Source organism: Zingiber officinale, chromosome 6A (genome assembly GCF_018446385.1).
Source record: "Zingiber officinale cultivar Zhangliang chromosome 6A, Zo_v1.1, whole genome shotgun sequence".
Taxonomy (NCBI): domain Eukaryota; kingdom Viridiplantae; phylum Streptophyta; class Magnoliopsida; order Zingiberales; family Zingiberaceae; genus Zingiber; species Zingiber officinale.
The window spans coordinates 119,450,745-119,471,350 of NC_055997.1; the positions used below are offsets into that span (position 1 = coordinate 119,450,745).

The 20,606-nt window shown below is 39.9% G+C and overlaps 2 protein-coding genes across 2 annotated transcripts in view; both read right to left on the reverse strand.

Annotated features, from left to right (window-relative positions):
* Positions 1 to 20,606, reverse strand: part of LOC121997728 (RING-H2 finger protein ATL67-like) — a 168,632-nt gene that overhangs the window by 119,120 nt on the left and 28,906 nt on the right. The gene's annotated exons all lie outside the window — the stretch shown is intronic.
* On the reverse strand, positions 12,488 to 15,838 carry LOC121997723 (sulfite exporter TauE/SafE family protein 3-like). Its single transcript, XM_042552309.1, has 12 exons — positions 15,485 to 15,838; positions 15,215 to 15,374; positions 14,707 to 14,907; positions 14,549 to 14,613; positions 14,431 to 14,455; positions 14,291 to 14,364; positions 14,125 to 14,211; positions 13,993 to 14,046; positions 13,685 to 13,906; positions 13,229 to 13,322; positions 13,002 to 13,142; positions 12,488 to 12,873 (listed from the first exon to the last, which is right to left on the reverse strand). Exons 1-12 carry the CDS (start codon positions 15,695 to 15,697, stop codon positions 12,788 to 12,790), a joined length of 1,422 nt encoding a protein of 473 aa, XP_042408243.1. The 5' UTR covers positions 15,698 to 15,838; the 3' UTR covers positions 12,488 to 12,787.

Consider the following 20,606-nt stretch of genomic DNA (forward strand, 5'->3'; position numbering starts at 1 on the left):
AGTTTTATTCTAAAATTTTAATTTAATTTTCATTAACCCAAAATAAGATTTGAGAATAAATTCATTCCCTCATTTCCAAACCCCTAAAATTAAACGGCACCTAAACTTTTCTTATAGCTAAAATAGGTTTTTTTCGTATATCTATTATAAAAATTTTCCTATAAAACTCTTAAAAAAAAAACAGTAAATTTTATAAATTTATATAAATATATTTTCCTCTTAATTTCATACCAATATAAATTTATTTTTCTAAATAAATTTAATTATGCGAAATTTTATCATTATATATATATATTTTTAGTATTTTAAACATCAGCCCTGATAGAGCACTTATCCAGAACTTCTTCTTGAGCCGCAATGCATTACTTGATTGGTGCTTGAGTACATTAGCCCTGCACTTGGTAGGATGATCTTGACAGACTCAATTGCTTGGTTGGTGCTTGAGTTCGTATGTTTGATTGATAGTGACTTTTTTTATTTTGAGATTGGTAACCATGATAATACGCATACATGTATATAGTTTTATATCTTAGATAGCTATTTTTATTTGATACTTCATTAGAAATAATCTTTAGGATGCCTTTAGTAAATGTGATAGAATTATGATTGAGTTGATTAAAATAGGATTGAGAGTAGAATTTATAATCATTTTCCATGCTTATATATTATGAATCCCCTAATCAATCCTACCAAATAATATATGAATAACTTTTTAAAAATATAATCCAAATCCCCTATCCAACAGATTTACCTTTTAGTAAAAAAAAATCTTAAGCGAAAGTCCAAGGAGCACATTTTATCACAAATACTCTCAAATTAATTGTAATTTATCAACCAGGCCCCAAAAATATAAATAGACAACAAATCTATTATTTAACTCGGAAAACAAAAAGGAAATTATTTTTTTTATATTTTTTTTATTAATTTATATTTTTAATTGGCTGCATCAATAAAATCCATGGTGTCCTCTTCATTCCACGTTACATATCATTTTATCAGCTCAGCATTTACTCGACACGTGTTTTATTGTGATTATATTTAATTTTTTATATACCGCGGATCATCGCAGATATCATATGTAATATAATATAAATTATATAAAATTAATATTTATTATTAAATAATTAAACAATGTTATCCAATGAGTCATCGTAGGTATCATTGCATATGTAATAATATAATACATAAATATATATAAATTATATAAAATAAATCTTTAATAAGTAAAGAACGTTATTAATTTATTCTATAAAAATTTTAATCTGAAAATAAAATAAAAATTAGATTGTTAATCATACCTTAACTTATATATGAGAATGTCTTATATCACTTGAAGAATTGATAAAATAATCAATGAAAAATCAATGAGGATAAATTGATATGTTGTGATATAAAAAAAATAAGAAAAAGAAAATCATATTAAATATTAAAAGGGGTTAATTCTCAATTTAATTCTTCGTTATTTAACGTAGTACTGATTTCGTCCCTAATTTTTCAATTGACCAAATTTAATCCTTTAATTTTTGAACGTTTTCCCAAATTGATCCTTCCGTCTAAATCCCCGTTAAAATAAACGGGAAGACTTGTTTAACCGATGGAAGTGACCTATATCTTGCTGGACAATTCCTAATATAATCCCTCATTATTTGACGTAGTCGCGATTTCGTCTAAGGATAGTTTTAAAATGGAGGTCGTCTGCTACTCGGCGCAGCTCCAGTTGCCGGACTCCATGTCGACGCCTGCGAAGCGGGCGAGGGCGGAGGCGACGATGAGGGCGACGATGAGGGAGATGGGATTGGCAACCGCCATGGACACATGGCTAGAATCGGCGGGTGGCACGTCAAAGGCATTAGCGGCGGCGCGTCAGCATCTGCGTCAAGCTCCTCACCCGGCCGCCGCTCCTCTTCCTCGACGAGCCTACCAGCGCCCTCGACAGCGCCGCCGCCTATCACATTGTCCACCGGATCGCGCACCAGTAACGACCCGACTCCTGGGTACTAAACTGTGAGCCGGATCGCTACATTAACTACTGAAGCTACTGTGCGGAAACTGGGTAAAATAAAAATTTCACTAACTGACTCGGTTAATCTGACAACTGATACACCCATGCTGTTATAAGGAAGGATTCAAGACCCTTTCTGGTTGGTGTACATGTGCTAAGGAGGATACTTGACCTCCCATCTGAGCTAGGAACTCAGAACTAACTTCCCAGCTAGCTGCTGATCGATCCACGGATCGATCAAAGGCTGGATCGGTCGGCAGACCGATCCAGGTGGGTCTGGATCGGTCTGCAGACCGATCCAGGCACCTGGAAATGCCGGATGCCTTCTGTTCGATGCTGGACCGGTCGGCTGACCGATCCAGGAGGATACAGTAGCATACTGTATCTGGCTGGATCGGTCGGCTCACCGATCCAGTGACACAGCCAGGCCCTGATCGGTCGGGAGACCGATCAGAGTCTGATTTCACCCGGGGAACTCTGATTTCCAGCACTCTGGTGTGCCAAAACACCCCATAACAATTATCTAATGCATGATAAACTATTCTAATAACACGTAGTAACAATTCTAAACTTAAACCAAAGCAAGGTTTACTGGTTCATGGCATTTTGACAACTTAAAGTGCATGAAGGTATGAATTTCCAAAAGTTCTAACTGCTTAAACTTGCTAAGGTTCAAAAGTGCCCAAAACATGAAAACTAAACTTATAAACTGTAAAGTGCTAAAGTAAATGCTAAATCCTCAGAGGGTCTTTCATTCCAGTTCCTGCCACACACATCCTCATTTGCATTGACCTCCAGCCTCCACTGCTAGTCCACTTTTCCTTTACCTTTATCTGCAGTATAAGAAAAGTAGTATCTGTAAGCTAACAAGCTTAGTAAGAAACCATCTACCTCGCAAAAACATGCGACGATGCAATGTGATTTTTAAAGCATGCCATTTGAAGTAAACTGACTAGGCTAAACATATAAACATGGCATATGATCATACAAGCATAGCAATCAAGAACTGAACATGAGCTATCATAATGTATAAGCAAGGAAGGGCTAAACTGAAGCTAAACTGGTACTGAATTCAAACTCAACTAACATATCTGATTTTTATGAGTTTTGAAAACTAATACATAGTAAGTGAAAATACATAATCATGCTGTTTGGGCCCGGCAACTGTACTTGCTGTGCGCCCGGGTTTGCAAGTCCCGAATTTAGTAGGGTTAACTAGGTTATCTAAACCTAGGGACGACTGTGGGAGTCCAACCCAATGGATATCTGATCCAGTACAGTGCCACTGAAAATAAAATACTGAATATAGCTAACTGTTTTAACTTGCTGTTTCTAGGTTATCTGAACCTAGAGCTAGGTTATCTGAACCTAGAGGCGACTGTGGGAGCCCACCCATTGGACCGTAGTCCCATAAAATTGAACTAAACTAATGTGCTGTTTTCAATGCTTCTAATGCATTTAACTGAGCTATTAAACATAACTGAGGTGGTATTTAGCTACACTAACATTTTACCGAACACTTGGTGTGCTCCAACTCTCTCCTCTAATAGGGAGATCACCTCTAGGCACCCGACAACGTCTAGCATCTCCAACTAAAGGAGAACAACGTGTCCGGCCCGTCTAGAGGTGCTCATCTAGATCCCTAATCCTCGAGGAGGGTTTAAACACACCCTATGTGCCGAAAAACCTGCATATAGCTAAAACTAATGCGTAGGAAACCAAACGGAGCTATTATACCGCAGGTGAGGGGTTTCTTACCTCGTACGCTAAATTCCTTACAATTCTATTCGCTAGAATTCCGGTGGAGATGACCTTCTCGACGACCCGCTCACGTCTTCGCGTTCCTCTCGCGGAGAAGAACCTCTTTCGTGTTGGAGTCGTCGCCGGAAGATGAGTCGAGAGTCCTTGGGTTTGGGCGCCGAGAGAGGAGGAGGAAGAGGTGTGGGCGGCGGTGAGGTTTTTTGGAAGAGGGATAGGTCACGGTGAAAAAGAATGTGACGAACCAAAACAAAATAACCCAACTCCCACTTAACCTTCCTATTTATACTAAAGACTTAATTCGCCCAACTCCAATATAAATTTTATTGGTTCCCTTTCCTTTCAGCACGGCCCTGCTGGGTTCAACTGGTTCCCAACATTATCCCTAAGCCATAGGTCTCGGGTTCGATTCCCGCCTAAGCTATTTTGCGGTTCTAATTATTTTTGCTACTTCCGTTACTTGGAAAATTCCGGGAAAATATCTAAAAATTCTAGAAAAATAACAGAATATTTCTAAAATAGTTTTGAGAATTTTTCGGGCGTTACAATCCCCCATACCTTATAAAAAGTTCGTCCTTGAACTTAGAACAATTCTGGGTACTTCTGTCTCATGCTGGCTTCTGTCTCCCAAGTTGCATCTTCTGCTGTGTGACTGTGCCAAATGACTTTGACTAATGGTACTTCCTTGTTCCGCAATTTCTTAACCTGAGGTATATGAATATGTAGGAGGTCTTCGGATCTGTCCGCCGTACAGGGGAGATGCTGCGGTATGTTCTTCGAGACATGAAATACTTTGGGACGGTGACATTTCCTGGGGTAGCTCTAGCTCATATGCTACCTTGCCCACTCTTCTGATAATAAGGTATGGTCCCACATATCTGGGACTAAGCTTGCCTTCTTCCCAAAACGCATCACTCCCTTCATGGGAGCTACTCCGAGGAACACTGTATCCCCGACTGAAAACTCTAAGGGTCTGCTGTATAGCTCTGTGCTGAGCGGTCTCTATCCTCTGGCGGATCTGATGTGCTATGGTATCTGCAACTAGATCTGTCTCAAGCTCTAGTTCTTTCTGCTCACCACTCTCAGCAGTTGGAGATCTACACCTCCGCCCATAGAGAGCCTCGTAGGTGCCATGCGATAGTGGCTCGATAGCTGTTGTTGTATGCAAATTCGCTAAGCTCGGATATTTGCACCAACTTCCTGAAGTCTAGGGCACACGCTCGGAGCATGTCTTGATGCACCGATTTACTCGCTCCGTCGACCATCCGTCTGAGGGTGGAATCTTGTCTTGAACTTTAACTTAGTGCCCAATGTTGTCTGTCCAGAAGTGTGATGTAAATCTGTTGTCTCGAAATAATGGTGCGTGGGACTCCATGAAGTCGGCGATCTCCGGAGATACAACTGAGCTAGCTTCTCCATGGAGTAGGATATCTTGATAGCTAAAAGTGGGTGACTTAGTCAACCCGTCGACTATTACCGGATGGCATCAAAACCATTCGTGGTTCGGTAGTCCCACTATGAAGTCCATAGAGATATCCTTCCACTTCCATTCTGGAATCAGTATAGGCTGCAGAACTCCTCCTGGTCGCTGATGTTCTACCTTGACCCTCGGCGAGGCGGATGCTAACATATCTGGCGATGTCTCGCTTCATCCCGGGCCACCAAAAACGGTTCTTCAGGTCTTGATACATTTTGGTGGAACCTGGATGCATCGCATAGGGAGTCCGGTGAGCCTCATCTAAAATCTGTCTCCGTAGCTCCTCCTAATCTGGAACACAGAGTCTGTCACCAAAATACAACACCCCGCTATCGGACACCCTGAATTCTCCACTTCCTGATTCTGCTAGCCCTTGCTTGATTTTCTGAATTTCAGGGTCCTGCTCCTGAGCTGACTGAATATCACCAAGCAAGGTGGACTCTAAGGTCATAGTAGAGAGCTGTCCAACGATGAGTTCAAGACCGAAATCTACGATCTCCTTCTGTAGGGGCGGTGACATGGCTGTAAGAGATAACAAGGTAGCACTGGATTTTCTGCTAAGTGCGTCGGCTACCTTATTGGCTTTCCCTGGGTGGTAGAGGATGTCTACATCATAGTCCTTGACCAGCTCAAGCCATCTGCGTTGTCACATATTCAGATCCTTCTGAGTGAAGAAGTACTTCAGACTCTGATGATCTGTATACACTCTGCACTGAGCTCCATATAAGTAATGTCTCCAAATTTTGAGAGCGAACACTACTGCTGCAAGTTCAAGGTCATGAGTAGGGTAATTCTTCTCATAATCCTTGAGTTGTCTGGAGGCATAGGCGATCACCTTGTCATTTTGCATCAGTACTGCTCCTAATCCTAACTTAGAGGCATCACTATAGATGTCAAAGCTGCCGGTGTCGTCTGGTAGAGCCAAAATGGGAGCACTGGTCAATCTCCTTTTTAGCTCGCTGAAGCTGTTCTCACAGTCCTCTGTCCACTGAAATTTTCTGTTCTTTCTGGTAAGAGCGGTTAGTGGGGAGGCTATCCTGGAGAAGTCCTCTACAAACTTCCTGTAATATCCTGCTAATCCCAGAAAGCTCCTGATCTCGCTGACGTTCTTGGGTCTCTTCCAGTTACTTACTGCTTCTATCTTGCTGGGATTTACCATAATACCATCCTTTGAGATGATGTGACCCAGGAAGGACACCTGATCTAGCCAAAATTCACATTTCATGAATTTGGCGTATAGCTCGAAGGGTCTGCAATACTAGTTTCAGGTGCTCTGAGTGTTCTTCCTGAGTTCCTGAGTAGATAAGAATGCCATCGATAAACACAATAACAAACTGATCTAAATACTCCCTGAATACTCTGTTCATGAGATCCATGAATGTAGCGGGAGCATTTGTCACGCCAAAAGGCATGACTACGAACTCGTAATGTCCGTATCTGGTCCTGAATGTTGTCTTCGGTATATCACCCTCCTTGACTCTGACTTGGTGATATCCTGATCTGAGGTCAATCTTAGAGAACACTACTGCTCCCTTTAACTGGTCGAACAGGTCATCTATTCTGGGAAGAGGATACCTGTTCTTGATCGTGACCTGATTCAGTGCTCTGTAGTCTATGCATAGCCGCATGCTTCCATCCTTCTTCTTCACGAACAGTACAGGCGCTCCCCAGGGTGAGTGACTAGGGCGTATGAAGCCCTTGTCAAGCAGCTCCTGTAGTTGCTCATGAAGTTCCTTCAGTTCTGCTGGAGCCATGCGGTAAGGCGCTTTGGAAATAGGATTTGTGCCGGGGAAGAGCTCTATCTCAAATTCAATCTCCCTGACTGGTGCTAGGCCTAGTAACTCTTCAGGGAAGACTACTGAGTAGTCACATACAACTCGGACCTCTGCTAGCTGTTGGTCTTTGTCCTGGCTGGTATTGACTACTTGTGCTAGGTACCCCGTACATCCCGAATCCATCAACTTCTGTGCCTTCATAGCTGAGAGAAATTTTCTGGCTTTTCTCTTTGGTTCTCCGATGTACTCGAACTGTGCTTCGGTTGGAATACGACTTTCTATTTTCGGCGAAGCACCGTATCTGGTCAGGAAGTCCATTCCAAGGATGACGTCGTAGTCAGTCATTTCCAGCAGGATCAGATCACAAAAGAGTTCCCGGTCTGCTATAATGACTGGCACTGCTCTGAGCCAGTGCGTTGATGCCATGACCTCTCCTGAAGGTAGTGCTGTCGGAAACCACCGAGTACTCTGGGGTATTTCTAATTTCTCGGAGAACATCCGGCTATATATGAATGGGTTGCCCAGTATCAAATAGAATAGTAGCACTATATTGAAAAATGCTAATCTGACCTGTCGAGGCATTTGCTACGTCCTCTCGGTGAGTGAGTAGATCCTCGCATTTGCCATAGCCGGAGGGGCTTCTAATCTTGGCCGATAAGTGGACCTTCTAGAGCGGCCTGCATCTGATGTAACTGAGCTGGCCTGCATCCTGAATCTGCTGTGGCTGAGGAAGACCGGTCTTGTTCGGGCACTGCTTGGCCATGTGCCCTTCTTGTCCACATTCAAAGCATCCTCGTGTGCCCTTGCGACAAACCCCTGGGTGGAATTTCCCACAAGTGGCACACTTTGGATAACTGGGTCGCTTGCTAGATGATCCTCCTTTTGAGTCACCCCCTGATTTGCGCTTGCTGTTGGAGTTCCCTTTCCAGTTGGAGCTGTGGCCTTGCTGTTTTTGAGTGTGAGAGTTTTCTTGGCCCTTGGACTCTGAGGAGACTTGCCTCTGCTGCTTCATGCTGTTCTGGTAATGCTCTGTGGTCAAGGCACTGCTCACTAACTCCTCTGTGGTTTGTGGCCTATGTATGTCACCAGCCACGTTTACTGCTATCTCTGGCCTCAGCATCTTGAGCATCAACCGGACTCGTTCCTTTTCTGTGCTGACTAGCTCTGGGCATAGACGAGCCAACCTGTTGAATTTCTTCACGGCTTTCTCAACTGATAGGTTGCCCTGGCGAAACTCAGTGAACTCGTCATAGTGGCGGTTGGTAACCCGCATATGAAAGAACTCCTCAAAGAATTCCTTCTCAAAGTCAGCCCATGTCATCTGGTTCACTGGGCGCTTCGTTCTGTTCCCACCACGCGTGCATCTCCTGTCAGGCGAAGGAGGGACACTTCACCTTCTCGTGCTCCGGCCAGCAGAAGCTCCAGCTTAGTCTCCGTTTGAAACTCTATGCTCAGTCCTGTCTTTATAAGGCACTGTTGATGTCACGAAATATGGACTTCCTCATCTATGAAAATATCATTTCTAGTTGCTCCATGTGTTTGCCGAATTGGTAGTACTGCCGTTGGTGTGATCCTCTTGACTTTAATAAAGAGGTTGTCTGCTGCGATAGGAGTTTCTTGATTAATGGCTATTTCTGTTCTTTGCTCAGCCGTTCTTTTGTCCAAAGTACTTCGTAAATCTTGGGGCTCAGTAGCTAGTGCCCTTCTAGGTGGGCGTCCTCGTGCCATTTCTAAAGACATAGAGAACATATATATAACTAATACTATCACAGTTATATAATTACTGATATTATGTTCAAAGACTATCTCATACTAACAGGAAGTAGGCATATAAACATGAACTGTAACTAGAAAGCAAGAACAATAAAGAGAGGGAGGTATTCTTACTTGGAAGCTGCAGTACAATGTTGATGTGTGTGTAGGAAGTATGGAACATCGCTCGATACCACTCAGAACGACCGACTCGCTACATTAACTACTGAAGCTACTTGCCGTACTATGCGGAAACTGGGTAAAATAAAAATTTCACTAATCGACTCGGTTAATCGACAACCGATACACCCATGCTGTTATAAGGAAGGATTCAAGACTCTTTCCGGTTGGTGTACATGTGCTAAGGAGGATACTTGACCTCCCATCCGAGCTAGAACTCAACTAACTTCCCAGCTAGTTGCCGATCGATCCACGAACTGTCGCGATTCTGTACCCTGCTGGATCGGTCTGCGGACCGATCCAGCAAAGGCTGGATCGGTCGGCAGACCGATCCAGGTGGGTCTGGATCGGTCTGTAGACCGATCCAGGCACCTGGAAACGCCGAATGCCTTCTGTTCGATGCTGGACCGGTCGGCTGACCGATCCAGGAGGATACAGAAGCATACTGTATCTGGCTGGATCGGTCGGCTGACCGATCCAGTGACACAGCCAGGCCCTGATCGGTCGGGAGACCGATCAGAGTCTGATTTCACCCGGGGAACTCTGATTTCCAGCACTCTGGTGTGCCAAAACATCCCATAACAACTATCTAATGCATGATAAACTATTCTAATAACACGTAGTAACAATTCTAAACTTAAACCAAAGCAAGGTTTACTGGTTCATGGCATTTTGACAACTTAAAGTGCATGAAGGTATGAATTTCCAAAAGTTCTAACTGCTTAAACTTGCTAAGGTTCAAAAGTGCCCAAAACATGAAAACTAAACTTATAAACTGTAAAGTGCTAAAGTAAATGCTAAATCCTCAGAGGGTCTTTTATTCCAGTTCCTGCCACACACATCCTCATTTGCATTGACCTCCAGCCTCCACTGCTAGTCCACTTTTCCTTTACCTTTATCTGCAGTATAAGAAAAGTAGTATCTGTAAGCTAACAAGCTTAGTAAGAAACCATTTACCTCACAAAAACATGCGACGATGCAATATGATTTTTAAAGCATGCCATTTGAAGTAAACTGACTAGGCTAAACATATAAACATGGCATATGATCATACAAGCATAGCAATCAAGAACTGAACATGAGCTATCATAATGTATAAGCAAGGAAGGGCTAAACTGAAGCTAAACTGGTACTGAATTCAAACTCAACTAACATATCTGATTTTTATGAGTTTTGAAAACTAATACATAGTAAGTGAAAATACATAATCATGCTGTTTGGGCCCGGCAACTGTACTTGCTGTGCGCGCATCCCTAACTAGACCCGGGTTTGCAAGTCCCGAATTTAGTAGGGTTAACTAGGTTATCTAAACCTAGGGACGACTGTGGGAGTCCAACCCAATGGATATCTGATCCAGTACAGTGTCACTGAAAATAAAATACTGAATATAGCTAACTGTTTTAACTTGCTGTTTCTAGGTTATCTGAACCTAGAGCTAGGTTATCTGAACCTAGAGGCGACTGTGGGAGCCCACCCATTGGACCGTAGTCCCATAAAATTGAACTAAACTAATGTGCTGTTTTCAATGCTTCTAATGCATTTAACTGAGCTATTAAACATAACTGAGGTGGTATTTAGCTACACTAACATTTTACCGAACACTTGGTGTGCTCCAACTCTCTCCTCTAATAGGGAGATCACCTCTAGGCACCCGACAACGTCTAGCATCTCCAACTAAAGGAGAACAACGTGTCCGGCCCGTCTAGAGGTGCTCATCTAGATCCCTAATCCTCGAGGAGGGTTTAAACACACCCTATGTGCCAAAAAACCTGCATATAGCTAAAACTAATGCGTAGGAAACCAAACGGAGCTATTATACCGCAGGTGAGAGGTTTCTTACCTCGTACGCTAAATTCCTTACAATTATATTCGCTAGAATTCCGGTGGAGATGACCTTCTCGACGACCCGCTCACGTCTTCGCGTTCCTCTCGCGGAGAAGAACTCTTTCGTGTTGGAGTCGTCGCCGGAAGATGAGCCGAGAGTCCTTGGGTTTGGGCGCCGAGAGAGGAGGAGGAAGAGGTGTGGGCGGCGGTGAGGTTTTTTGGAAGAGGGATAGGTCACGGTGAAAAAGAATGTGCCGAACCAAAACAAAATAACCCAACTCCCACTTAACCTTCCTATTTATACTAAAGACTTAATTCGCCCAACTCCAATATAAATTTTATTGGTTCCCTTTCCTTTCAGCATGACCCTGCTGGGTTCAACTGGTTCCCAACATTATCCCTAAGCCATAGGTCTCGGGTTCGATTCCCGCCTAAGCTATTTTGCGGTTCTAATTATTTTTGCTACTTCCGTTACTTGGAAAATTCCGGAAAAATATCTAAAAATTCCAGAAAAATAACAGAATATTTCTAAAATAGTTTTGAGAATTTTTCGGGCGTTACAGCGCCTCACCCGCCGCGAGAGGATGACGGTCGTCGTCGCCGTCCACCAGCCCGACAGCAAGGTGTTTGACCTCTTCGATCGCCTCTTCCTCCTCGCCTATGGCAGCACCGTCTTCTTCAGCCCTGCTCCGGTGGCTGCCGAGGTACCAACTCAATCTCAAAGCTCAATTAAGACTTGAATTCTCTCTTTCGACCTATGGAAATTCAGCCTTGCTCAAACTTTTCTCCAGTTCTTTGCTTCCAACGATTTCGCCTGCCCTTCTCTGCGCAATCCTTCTGATCATTTTCTCAGAACAATCAACAAAGACTTCAATACGGTCACTGCTTCTTCTTCGCAGCTTATAAACCAACAAAGGAAATAAGTTTCTAAATCTCGAACTCAATCAATGTCAGGATTAGGGAAATAGCGCAAGAATAAAAGCAACTGATCATTTCCACCGGTTAAATAAGTCTTCCCGTCTATTTTAACAGGGATTTGGATGGAAGGATTGATTTGGGAAAACGTTCAAAAATTGGAGGATTAAATTTGATTAATTGAAAAATTAGGGACGAAATCAGTACTATGTCAAATAATGAGGGACTAAATTAGGAATTATCCAGGTCACTTCCACCGGTTAAACAAATCTTCTCATTTATTTTAACGGGAATTTAGATGGAAGGATCAATTTGGGAAAACGTTCGAAAATTGGAGGATTAAATTTGATCAATTGAAAAATTAGGGATGAAATTAGCACCACGTTAAATAATGAGGGATTAAATTGAGAATTAACCCATTAAAAGGGAGAAGGGAGGAAACAATGAGGATTGAGATAGCAAGAAGAAAGGTAACTTAGATATTAGATTATGATCATTTGATAAGGATAAGGAGTTGAAATTTTTTTCAATATGAAAAAATAAAAAGACATTAAGGTAAAATAAATTGAGAGTTGGTTATTAAATGGCATAAATTCTACAATACAAATTAGTAATAAGACCACTGTTAAATAAAATTAAATATTTAATTAATCTTATAATGCATTTTTTTAATATTTAATATAGACTTAGTCTTTTGCTCATTGCCAAACTTATTTTGCTGAGTCATCCGCAAACTTCCTTCTATTTACAATCCATCAAAGTAAACAACATAATGAGATCCAAATCCTTCCTCCAGTAAAAGGCTTGACTGAAAATTCATCGATTATTTCAATGGCAAGAACATAAAGAAAGATACAAGTCGAGAGCACAACGATCGATCCACAATCTTACGACAAGTTCAGAACTTCTTCACATTGTTCACCGTCTCTCCTAATCAAGTTCCAAGTACGAATCTATTCAGGAGAATTCAAGACGTTAAAATTTTGGAGCAGCGGCAAGATAGCATAATCTTGTCATTGTTCATATCCTTCACTCTGAAATAACTGATACGAAAGAGAAAAATCTGTGGCTGACCGAGACATTATCTTGATTTTTCACTTGATGCTATACTTCATATTTGCAGAGATTCTCAAATCCCATGTAGTCATGGTGCTGGATCTTATAAACCATGTTTGAAATGCCAACTCCGCCTGTTAAGCATCAAAAGATTTGAAAGAATGCAGACATGGGAAAGCAAAGAATTCAACTTGTGTGTTCCTCACATGTGTTGTTCATATCAAACTTGATAAGTGGAAGAGTTTTAAGATATGTAACTTACCCAATGAGATTGCGCTAACAAAAATGGTGAATGCGAGGATGAAGATGATGAGTGACGCCCTCCCCATTATTACAATCAATCGCCTAACTACGTGCTGGCCGACAAAGGCAGCAACTAAAGAAATGGCCACAAAATACGATGCTGCATGATTAGGAGAAAGAACAGGGTGTTTAGTTGTGTAAGCTCCAGTGCAAAATGAACTCAGATAGGAAGGTGAAGGGCACTACCATATGGGATAGGAAAACGCTTCAGGAGGTAATATTCTACGCCTGACATTGATGAGGAAAATGTCATTGCAAAAGTTGCCGTGGCACTCGAGACCTGGAAGAAGACAACTCGATTAGCTTGTGCTTGAAAGAGTAGTAAACAAATGTTCGAGATACCATCATCAAGCATCATGCAAAAATAATGCAAAAAATTATTCAGAAAACAGATCTTATCCAAGTTTCAAAAACTCTCATTAGGCTCTTCATCTTAATTTTGAATTGAGAGTGATATTTAGATAGGAATTCTATGTCGAAGTCCTCTTAATACTATCAAGGCCATTAAATCATGTTACTCTCAGCGATCTAGGGTCAACTACAAACATGAATTTTATCCTTTCATCTAGGGAGGATGGAATATCTTAATGAAGTGATGTCAGTCAGAATGCAAGGAATCGATTAAAAGTGCACAGCACGCACCTGGGGAGGAACACCAAGCTCCAAGAATACAGGACCTAGTATAAACCCACCTCCAAGACCAAGCAGTCCTCCAACTACACCAGCAAGGACACCAATCAAACAGTAAAATACAAGATGACGAACTGTATAATTTGACTCAGCCTCTCCTTTCGATGAAATTGTTCTCTTTCCTCTGTACAAGCTAACAGCTTCATATCCTGACACTCCTAAAGATACAGGAACCTGGAAGAAATTCTCAAGATTAGTGTAACTATATAAGTCGCTTACGAATGGTTCTCAATGCAAACAATGGTCAAGAGAATAAGAACCTGAAGGAAGTTGAGAAACCAATACCACAAGGAACAGGTTGATGTGTAATATTGCTGGAAAAGATACAAAAACATATCGTTTTAACAGTTTGTATATTGTTGTAAATCTATGGCTTGGGCCAGACTGGTCACCTTCAGAACTTGAAGAATAAGAAATGATATCCAAACAAAACAAAGAAGGCCAAGCTCCTTCCAGCACACATTTTCCATGATTGGTACCTGCAAATGCTCTACCTATCTTAGTTTCTTATTGTATAATTTACCACAGAGAGCACTGATGCAAATTAAATTTGCCAACCTCTGTCCTCAAAGCCTTTGATGCATCCCCAGGACCAGATGGCAGAGATTCGTACTCCACTTCTTCTCTTCCGGCTTGATATAGACTATCTATTAGTCTTAAGCATTTGATACCTTAAAAAGGTTAACTATCCAACTCACCATTTGATTCCTTACGCGCCGCCTCCTACAATTCAAAACATGGTTTAGGAAAGTCAGAATGCAATTGAACAAGGAGGGATTGACATTTCAAACCAAGATGAGGTACCAAACTAAGCACCTTCTTTGAGATAGTCTCTTTCTTCCATGTGTCTACTCCCCTTAAAAATGCCTTTGTTGATGTTCCTATGACAACAACCGTAAAACATGAATCCTTAGACTGGGCACAGCGGCAACAAACAGAATTAAGAACAATTGACAAGAGATCAGTTGGTTTACCAATGAAAAGGATAATAAGAAGGACCGTGACCATCCAATCAGCAAAGATGACATTAAATGCAACTCCAATACTAATGCCCAGCATTAGCATTGGTTGGAAAAGCAAAGCAAGATCGTAATCGATGATAGGCAAATCAAGAGTTGGATGCCTCAGCTTCAGGTTATAACAAACTGTAGATCCTGCAGCACCCATGATCATGCCTACGCCAGATTGGAACTACTTCAGTATAAAAAAGCGCAGCAAATGGAATATCCGAAGAACAGAAAGATGTATCTTGTAAAGAAAAGCAAAGATCCTAACACCAAAAACACTGACCAAGTGAACTGTTGGATGGTAGGCTGTTTTTCAAAAAGGAAGCACAAAAGTGGATCAAAGTTTTATATTTTGATTTATTTGAACTGGAGGTTACCAGGACCACCTTTCTTTAGGTTTTCCTTTCCGTTTTGGAATCATTGAAATGCATGTGATTTTATGAGTTCAAGAGTAACATACAATTTCATATCTTACATTTTGATATAGCCGTAGAAGACTTGGCATCGAATCCAATGATGAGGGTAAGCATCGGGACGTAAATCCCACCGCCTCCAACACCTCCAACACTCCCAAAAGCAGATCCCAAGAATCCAATGATGGTTCCGACAATGATTTGCCACCCAAATTTCATGGACTGCAGATAAAAAAAACACAAGAGGATTTTTTTTTTAATCAAGCCGAAGATGGAAGGAGATCACAAAGAAATAGTCGAGTCCCAAAAATCTTAAAGCGCGATCTTTTTACCGGCCAAACGTGCTGGTAGGAGGACTCATTCGGTCGCCACAAGAAATTTACAACATTCAGCATGTAATCGGACAGGCCAACCTCCTCGGCTTCGACTGCGTCGCCTACGGCGATCTCCGGTCGAATCCCTCGCTCCGCCGCCACAGAAGCGGCCACCATGAGGGAGACGAGCAGTGTCGTCCACAACATTCCACTCCCCCATTTGAACTCCATTCTCTACTTAAAAATCGAACCTTTTCTCAGTTCCGCGCAGTCTCAGAAGTCAAGCCAGGTGCCGAAACAGCGGGAGAGAGAGGAGGGGGCGGAGGAGGGAGAAGAAGAGGAGCGGAGCCGATGTCGGATTCGGAGCCGGCGTGCAGTTCGAACGCCGATAAACAGCGTCGGTATTTATGTCGTTGGAGTACGAAACTACCCCTGGCCTTGGTTTTAATTTCGAATGTTAACCTAATCAATAAATATCTTACCATTCAATTAAAAATAGGGATCTGTAATAATTAATTTTGATGAACTCAAAATTATTTTAAGGCTAATTAATAATTTTTTCTGATTAATTTTATATATAAAAAATATATGTTTTTTTAGCCCTACAACTTTTTAGCGAAATTAGTAAGTATTTTTTTCGCCCGGACATTATTTAACTGTCCCCATGTCACATATTTGGGATATGCCGCATGTGAGAATTGCTTTTATTTTTTTATAAAAAATTATTATTATTATTGATTCTGTTCGAGTGTTGAGTCGACGGTCGCTGGGGACGTGGTGCTCTCGTTGACTCCGCGTAGCCCTGTGAGTGATGTAGACCTTCGGCGATAACCTGCAAGCACAAAATCGAGCCGGGAAGGGGTTCCCGATGACGGTCCTTCCACGCTCAAATCAGTCTCTGACAGCAAGAAATCGAAGTAGAATGACGAGAACTGTAGCTACAGTGATGAATCACGCATACCTCTGTTGGAGTCTGGGGGTTCTTATATAGGCCTCCCTAAAGGCGCGTGCACGATTACCGAGATATGTATACTTCTCAAAGCATACCTGTAATGAATGTGTCAGAAAAGCGTGTCTGACGCCATACCTCAATAGCGCGAGCATATCCCTGGCGTGACAGTGGAAACTTTCATCGTACGATTCTTTGTTTAATCCGGCCGCCTACCATGCTACATGTCAGGACACTTGTCTCGAGGAAGATAGAGTTACCTACCCCTTTTGTCTCATACCAAGTCGGACGGAAAAACCGCTCGGCTAACATCGCGGTTGGCCGAGCAGGACATCTGCTCAACTAATCATACGAAGGTCTTGGCGCTGCTCGTATGAACGAGAGAACCTTAGTGGTCATGGTTCCCGTTCGGTCGAGACGAAGATCGCTCAGCCTTCGTCCCTTGCTGTTAAGCCGTGCTAGTCACTCGCCGGGCGTCAGGAGCTCGGCCTTGAGCCGAGCCGATCTGTCGAGATGCCGGGTTAGCTTTCCATCGATCGGGGGAGGTGATTCGTCCGATCGGGCGCCTACAGGGTGTTGACCACCTTGACCTCCTGCCGGACGGGCTCCACAGGGTGTTGACCACCTTGACCTTCTGCCGGTCGGCCCCCTTTTACCATCGGATCAATTATTATTAGCAATATTAAATTATAATTTGGATAAAAAATTTGAAAAGGACGTCCGCGTTCAAACTCCATATGTAATACCTATCTATCATCACATATAATCCTGGATTCCTGGTAATAGTATTATGATAGAATATTCAGATTGTTATCTAAATATCTACGATTCAAATCCCAATTACAACATCCCCAAAAATAATAACTGTTATTATCATTTTTTTATCTATCATCTAATATAAATATTCACTAATTAATATCATCATCAATGTTTAAGACTTTAGTTTAAAAATATCAAACTTTTAACCTTTTGAATGATATAAATTCATCTGTCAGTTTCATAGTATAGAATATAGATTGAGAAATTAATTTTTAAAAGGATAAAATAAAATTTTGAATTTGAAATGCAGGGCCATTTAGATTTTACATTTTAGTGCCATAATTTAATTGGCGAGGTTTGTCAGTCGGGATGAATGACAGATAGCACGAGCCTGGCACGTGCCGTGAGGATTGATAAAATAATAAGCCGCTCCACGTGTGAAAATTTTAATATTTAAGCACCTATTACATTTTTATGTATCAAAATCAGAGTTCGTTGGATCGTATCTTCTCGGTTTTCTTTCTATATATAGGAGTTGAGTTATAACGTTAACATAAAATATTTTTTAAATAAAAAAAAGATTATATAAGAAATGATATCCAAAGATCTTACGTCGTATATTATGTGCACATCCAAAAAAATTTTAATTTCAAACTTTCTTTAATACTTAATACTTAATAATGTAATTCAACTCCTAAATAAAAAAAAAAAACAAAAAACTACACGGGAAAAGGGGTTGTGTCTATGGTAGGATAGAATGAATTTAAATTCAGATAAAGGAACAATAATTTTTTACTTATAAATTCTTAATAAAATATATTAAAGTGCATTATAAGGTCTAATATACTCATTGATTATATCATCAATTTATTGTTAGGATTTCCTAGTAAAAATATATTAAACTTTTAAAATTCCAAACGATATAAATTTATAAGTCAGTTTCGTCCAAAACTAATGGTTGGACTTAAAAAATTTTAAATCATTTGAAATCAAAATTAATATACTTTTTATTAACCGTCTGAATGTAGATATCTTTAGATCTATTAAGACCATTAATTATTAAGACGTCAGGTTAAAAAAATATATTAAATTTTTAAATTTTCAAAGGATATAAATGCATAAGTCAATTTTATCCAAAACTAATTGATAATTTAAAAGAATTTAAATGATTTTAAATCAAAATTAATATATTTTTGTTAGCCTCCAATGTATATATATCTTTAGATCTGAATTTAATAGTATAAATTTGAGAATAATAAATTTTAGTAAGGATAAAATAAAAAATTTCAATTTGAAAGGATAAGAGGGATATGATGAATGTGATAAGTATTTTTGGAATATGAAAATTGAGTATGTGAAAATGAATAACATTCAAATTTTCTATTCAATAAAATGTATAATAAGTTTAAGTAATCAAAAAATAATTAATATATTATAAAAAACATTAAAAATTATTTTTTATTTTGAACCGAATCTAGCAGCATCCTACTAAAATTGTCTGTGATAAATGATAATCGTTCACAAAATCCATACATTATGGGGTAGGGCCCACTCTAGCTAACTTTAATTAGGGTAGGGACGCCCCCTAGCTAACGTTCAAAGCGTGTATACCTAATTAAGTAGCTAGATTCAATCTTGCCTTTTTGAATCAAACATAAATCTTAAAAAATTGTAGTTCATCATGCGATTTACTTACTGAGAAAATTATGGCATAAAATTGATATGCAAATGGTATTTTTTGATAAATTATTCGTTCATTGATTCCTTCATGCACTTAAACAAATAGATGACAGCTATGTCAACTTTGCTAGATCTCATGGCAAACGTGAGGTAGTCACCTTAACAAGACGGCCGTACATCTTGAAAGAAAATGGGGAAAATTTTTAAAATAAGTATAAACAGTAAAGTTATTAAAAAATAGGTAAAATTAAAATTTTTTATAAATATAGGTGAGAGATGCTCATATCCGGGATTTAAATCCTGGTTTTTTTTAAATTCCGGGATTTAAATCTCGGATATGATGAATTACCGGGATTTAAATCGCGATAAATTTTTTTAAATTTTTTTGAACATATTGCTTTTTTCATGCTTAAGTTTTATTTTGTAAAAAAATTTAAATCCCGGTATTTTTTTTTAAATTTTTTGAACATATTGCTTTTTTCATGCTTAAGTTTTATTTTGTAAAAAAATTTAAATCCCGGTATTTTTTTTAAATTTTTTGAACACCTTATTGCTTTTTTCATGCTTAAGTTTTATTTTGTAAAAAAATTTAAATTCGTAATAATTGTTTATAATTTCTTTTACAAAACTAATTTATTTTATTAACAAATGTTTAAATAATAATAATAAATTATAATTATATTTATTAAATATATTATAAGTTATATTAGAAAATAATTTCAATAAACTGAAAATAAAAGATATTATGAGATTTAGCAAATATATTTAAGATTATCACATCTAAATATAAGAAAAATCGACATTTATATTATTGGTAGAAAGATTGTCACGTCTAAATATAAAAACATTTATGTTACAAATTATATTCAATCGGTACCACATCTCGGACGTCGACGATTTCAGTGTGGAAGGAATCGTCTGAGAAAAGGAATTCTACCACCCATATTCTGCTCATGTGATTGTTGGACTATAGCGTCGTTATGTGCATCATTTCCAGCTTCTTCGTCATCCCCATGATTGCCCTCTTGTGGATCATCATCATTAGCTTCAGATAAATGGGAACGCATACTAGATATATCTACTGATTGGAGGTTAGACATTGTGGGCATGCGTTCCATTTGAAATGGAGCAAAAATATTTGTAGAAGGAGTAAAATAATCAGGTCCCAAACTACCCTGAAAGTGAGAGCCTGATTCAAACATTGAAAAATCTAAAGTGGTCGGGTGGCCAAAATCTCTATCGGTTGGCAACGATGATGAACTCGGAAATGGCTCTGAAGATGATTGGGGATCGGAGTAGTGGCCAAACCCACCTGATGTGGGATAACCACCAAAACTTGTTCGGGCTTGTGTGAATGAAGATGAGCCAGCTTGCATTGATAGATCTCTCCAAACTGGCGGTTCATAAATAGTATCACAGCTCATACGAGGAGGATCGACATACCTTTGCCTTGGTTGACGAGTTCTCGGACCTCTACCTGACGGTGCATTAACGGTAGGAGTGAACCCATAATCAGGAATATGCATATCATCTTGAATGATATATTCACTTGGGTAGTCCATGTATCTTCGTTGCTCTCCAAAAGCTCCAAGAATAGCCCCAGCCATCCGGTTATGCTGTCGTCCGATCGGAGCATTATCTGAGCATGATGAGATCCATGCTCTCTCGTGAGTATCAATCTAGCAGAAGAAAAAAAAAATTATAATGGTTGTTAAAGTACAATTGAATATTAATTTATGAAACAATTAGAGA

Coding starts and splice junctions, on each gene's coding strand:
- LOC121997723 (XM_042552309.1), bottom strand. CDS start 15,697: ATGGAGTTCAAATGGGGGAGTGGAATGTTGTGGACGACACTGCTCGTC. Junction 15,375..15,484: donor CCTACCAGCACGTTTGGCCG/GTAAAAAGATCG, acceptor TTTTATCTGCAG/TCCATGAAATTTGGGTGGCA. Junction 14,456..14,548: donor AAGAGACTATCTCAAAGAAG/GTGCTTAGTTTG, acceptor TTTGAATTGTAG/GAGGCGGCGCGTAAGGAATC.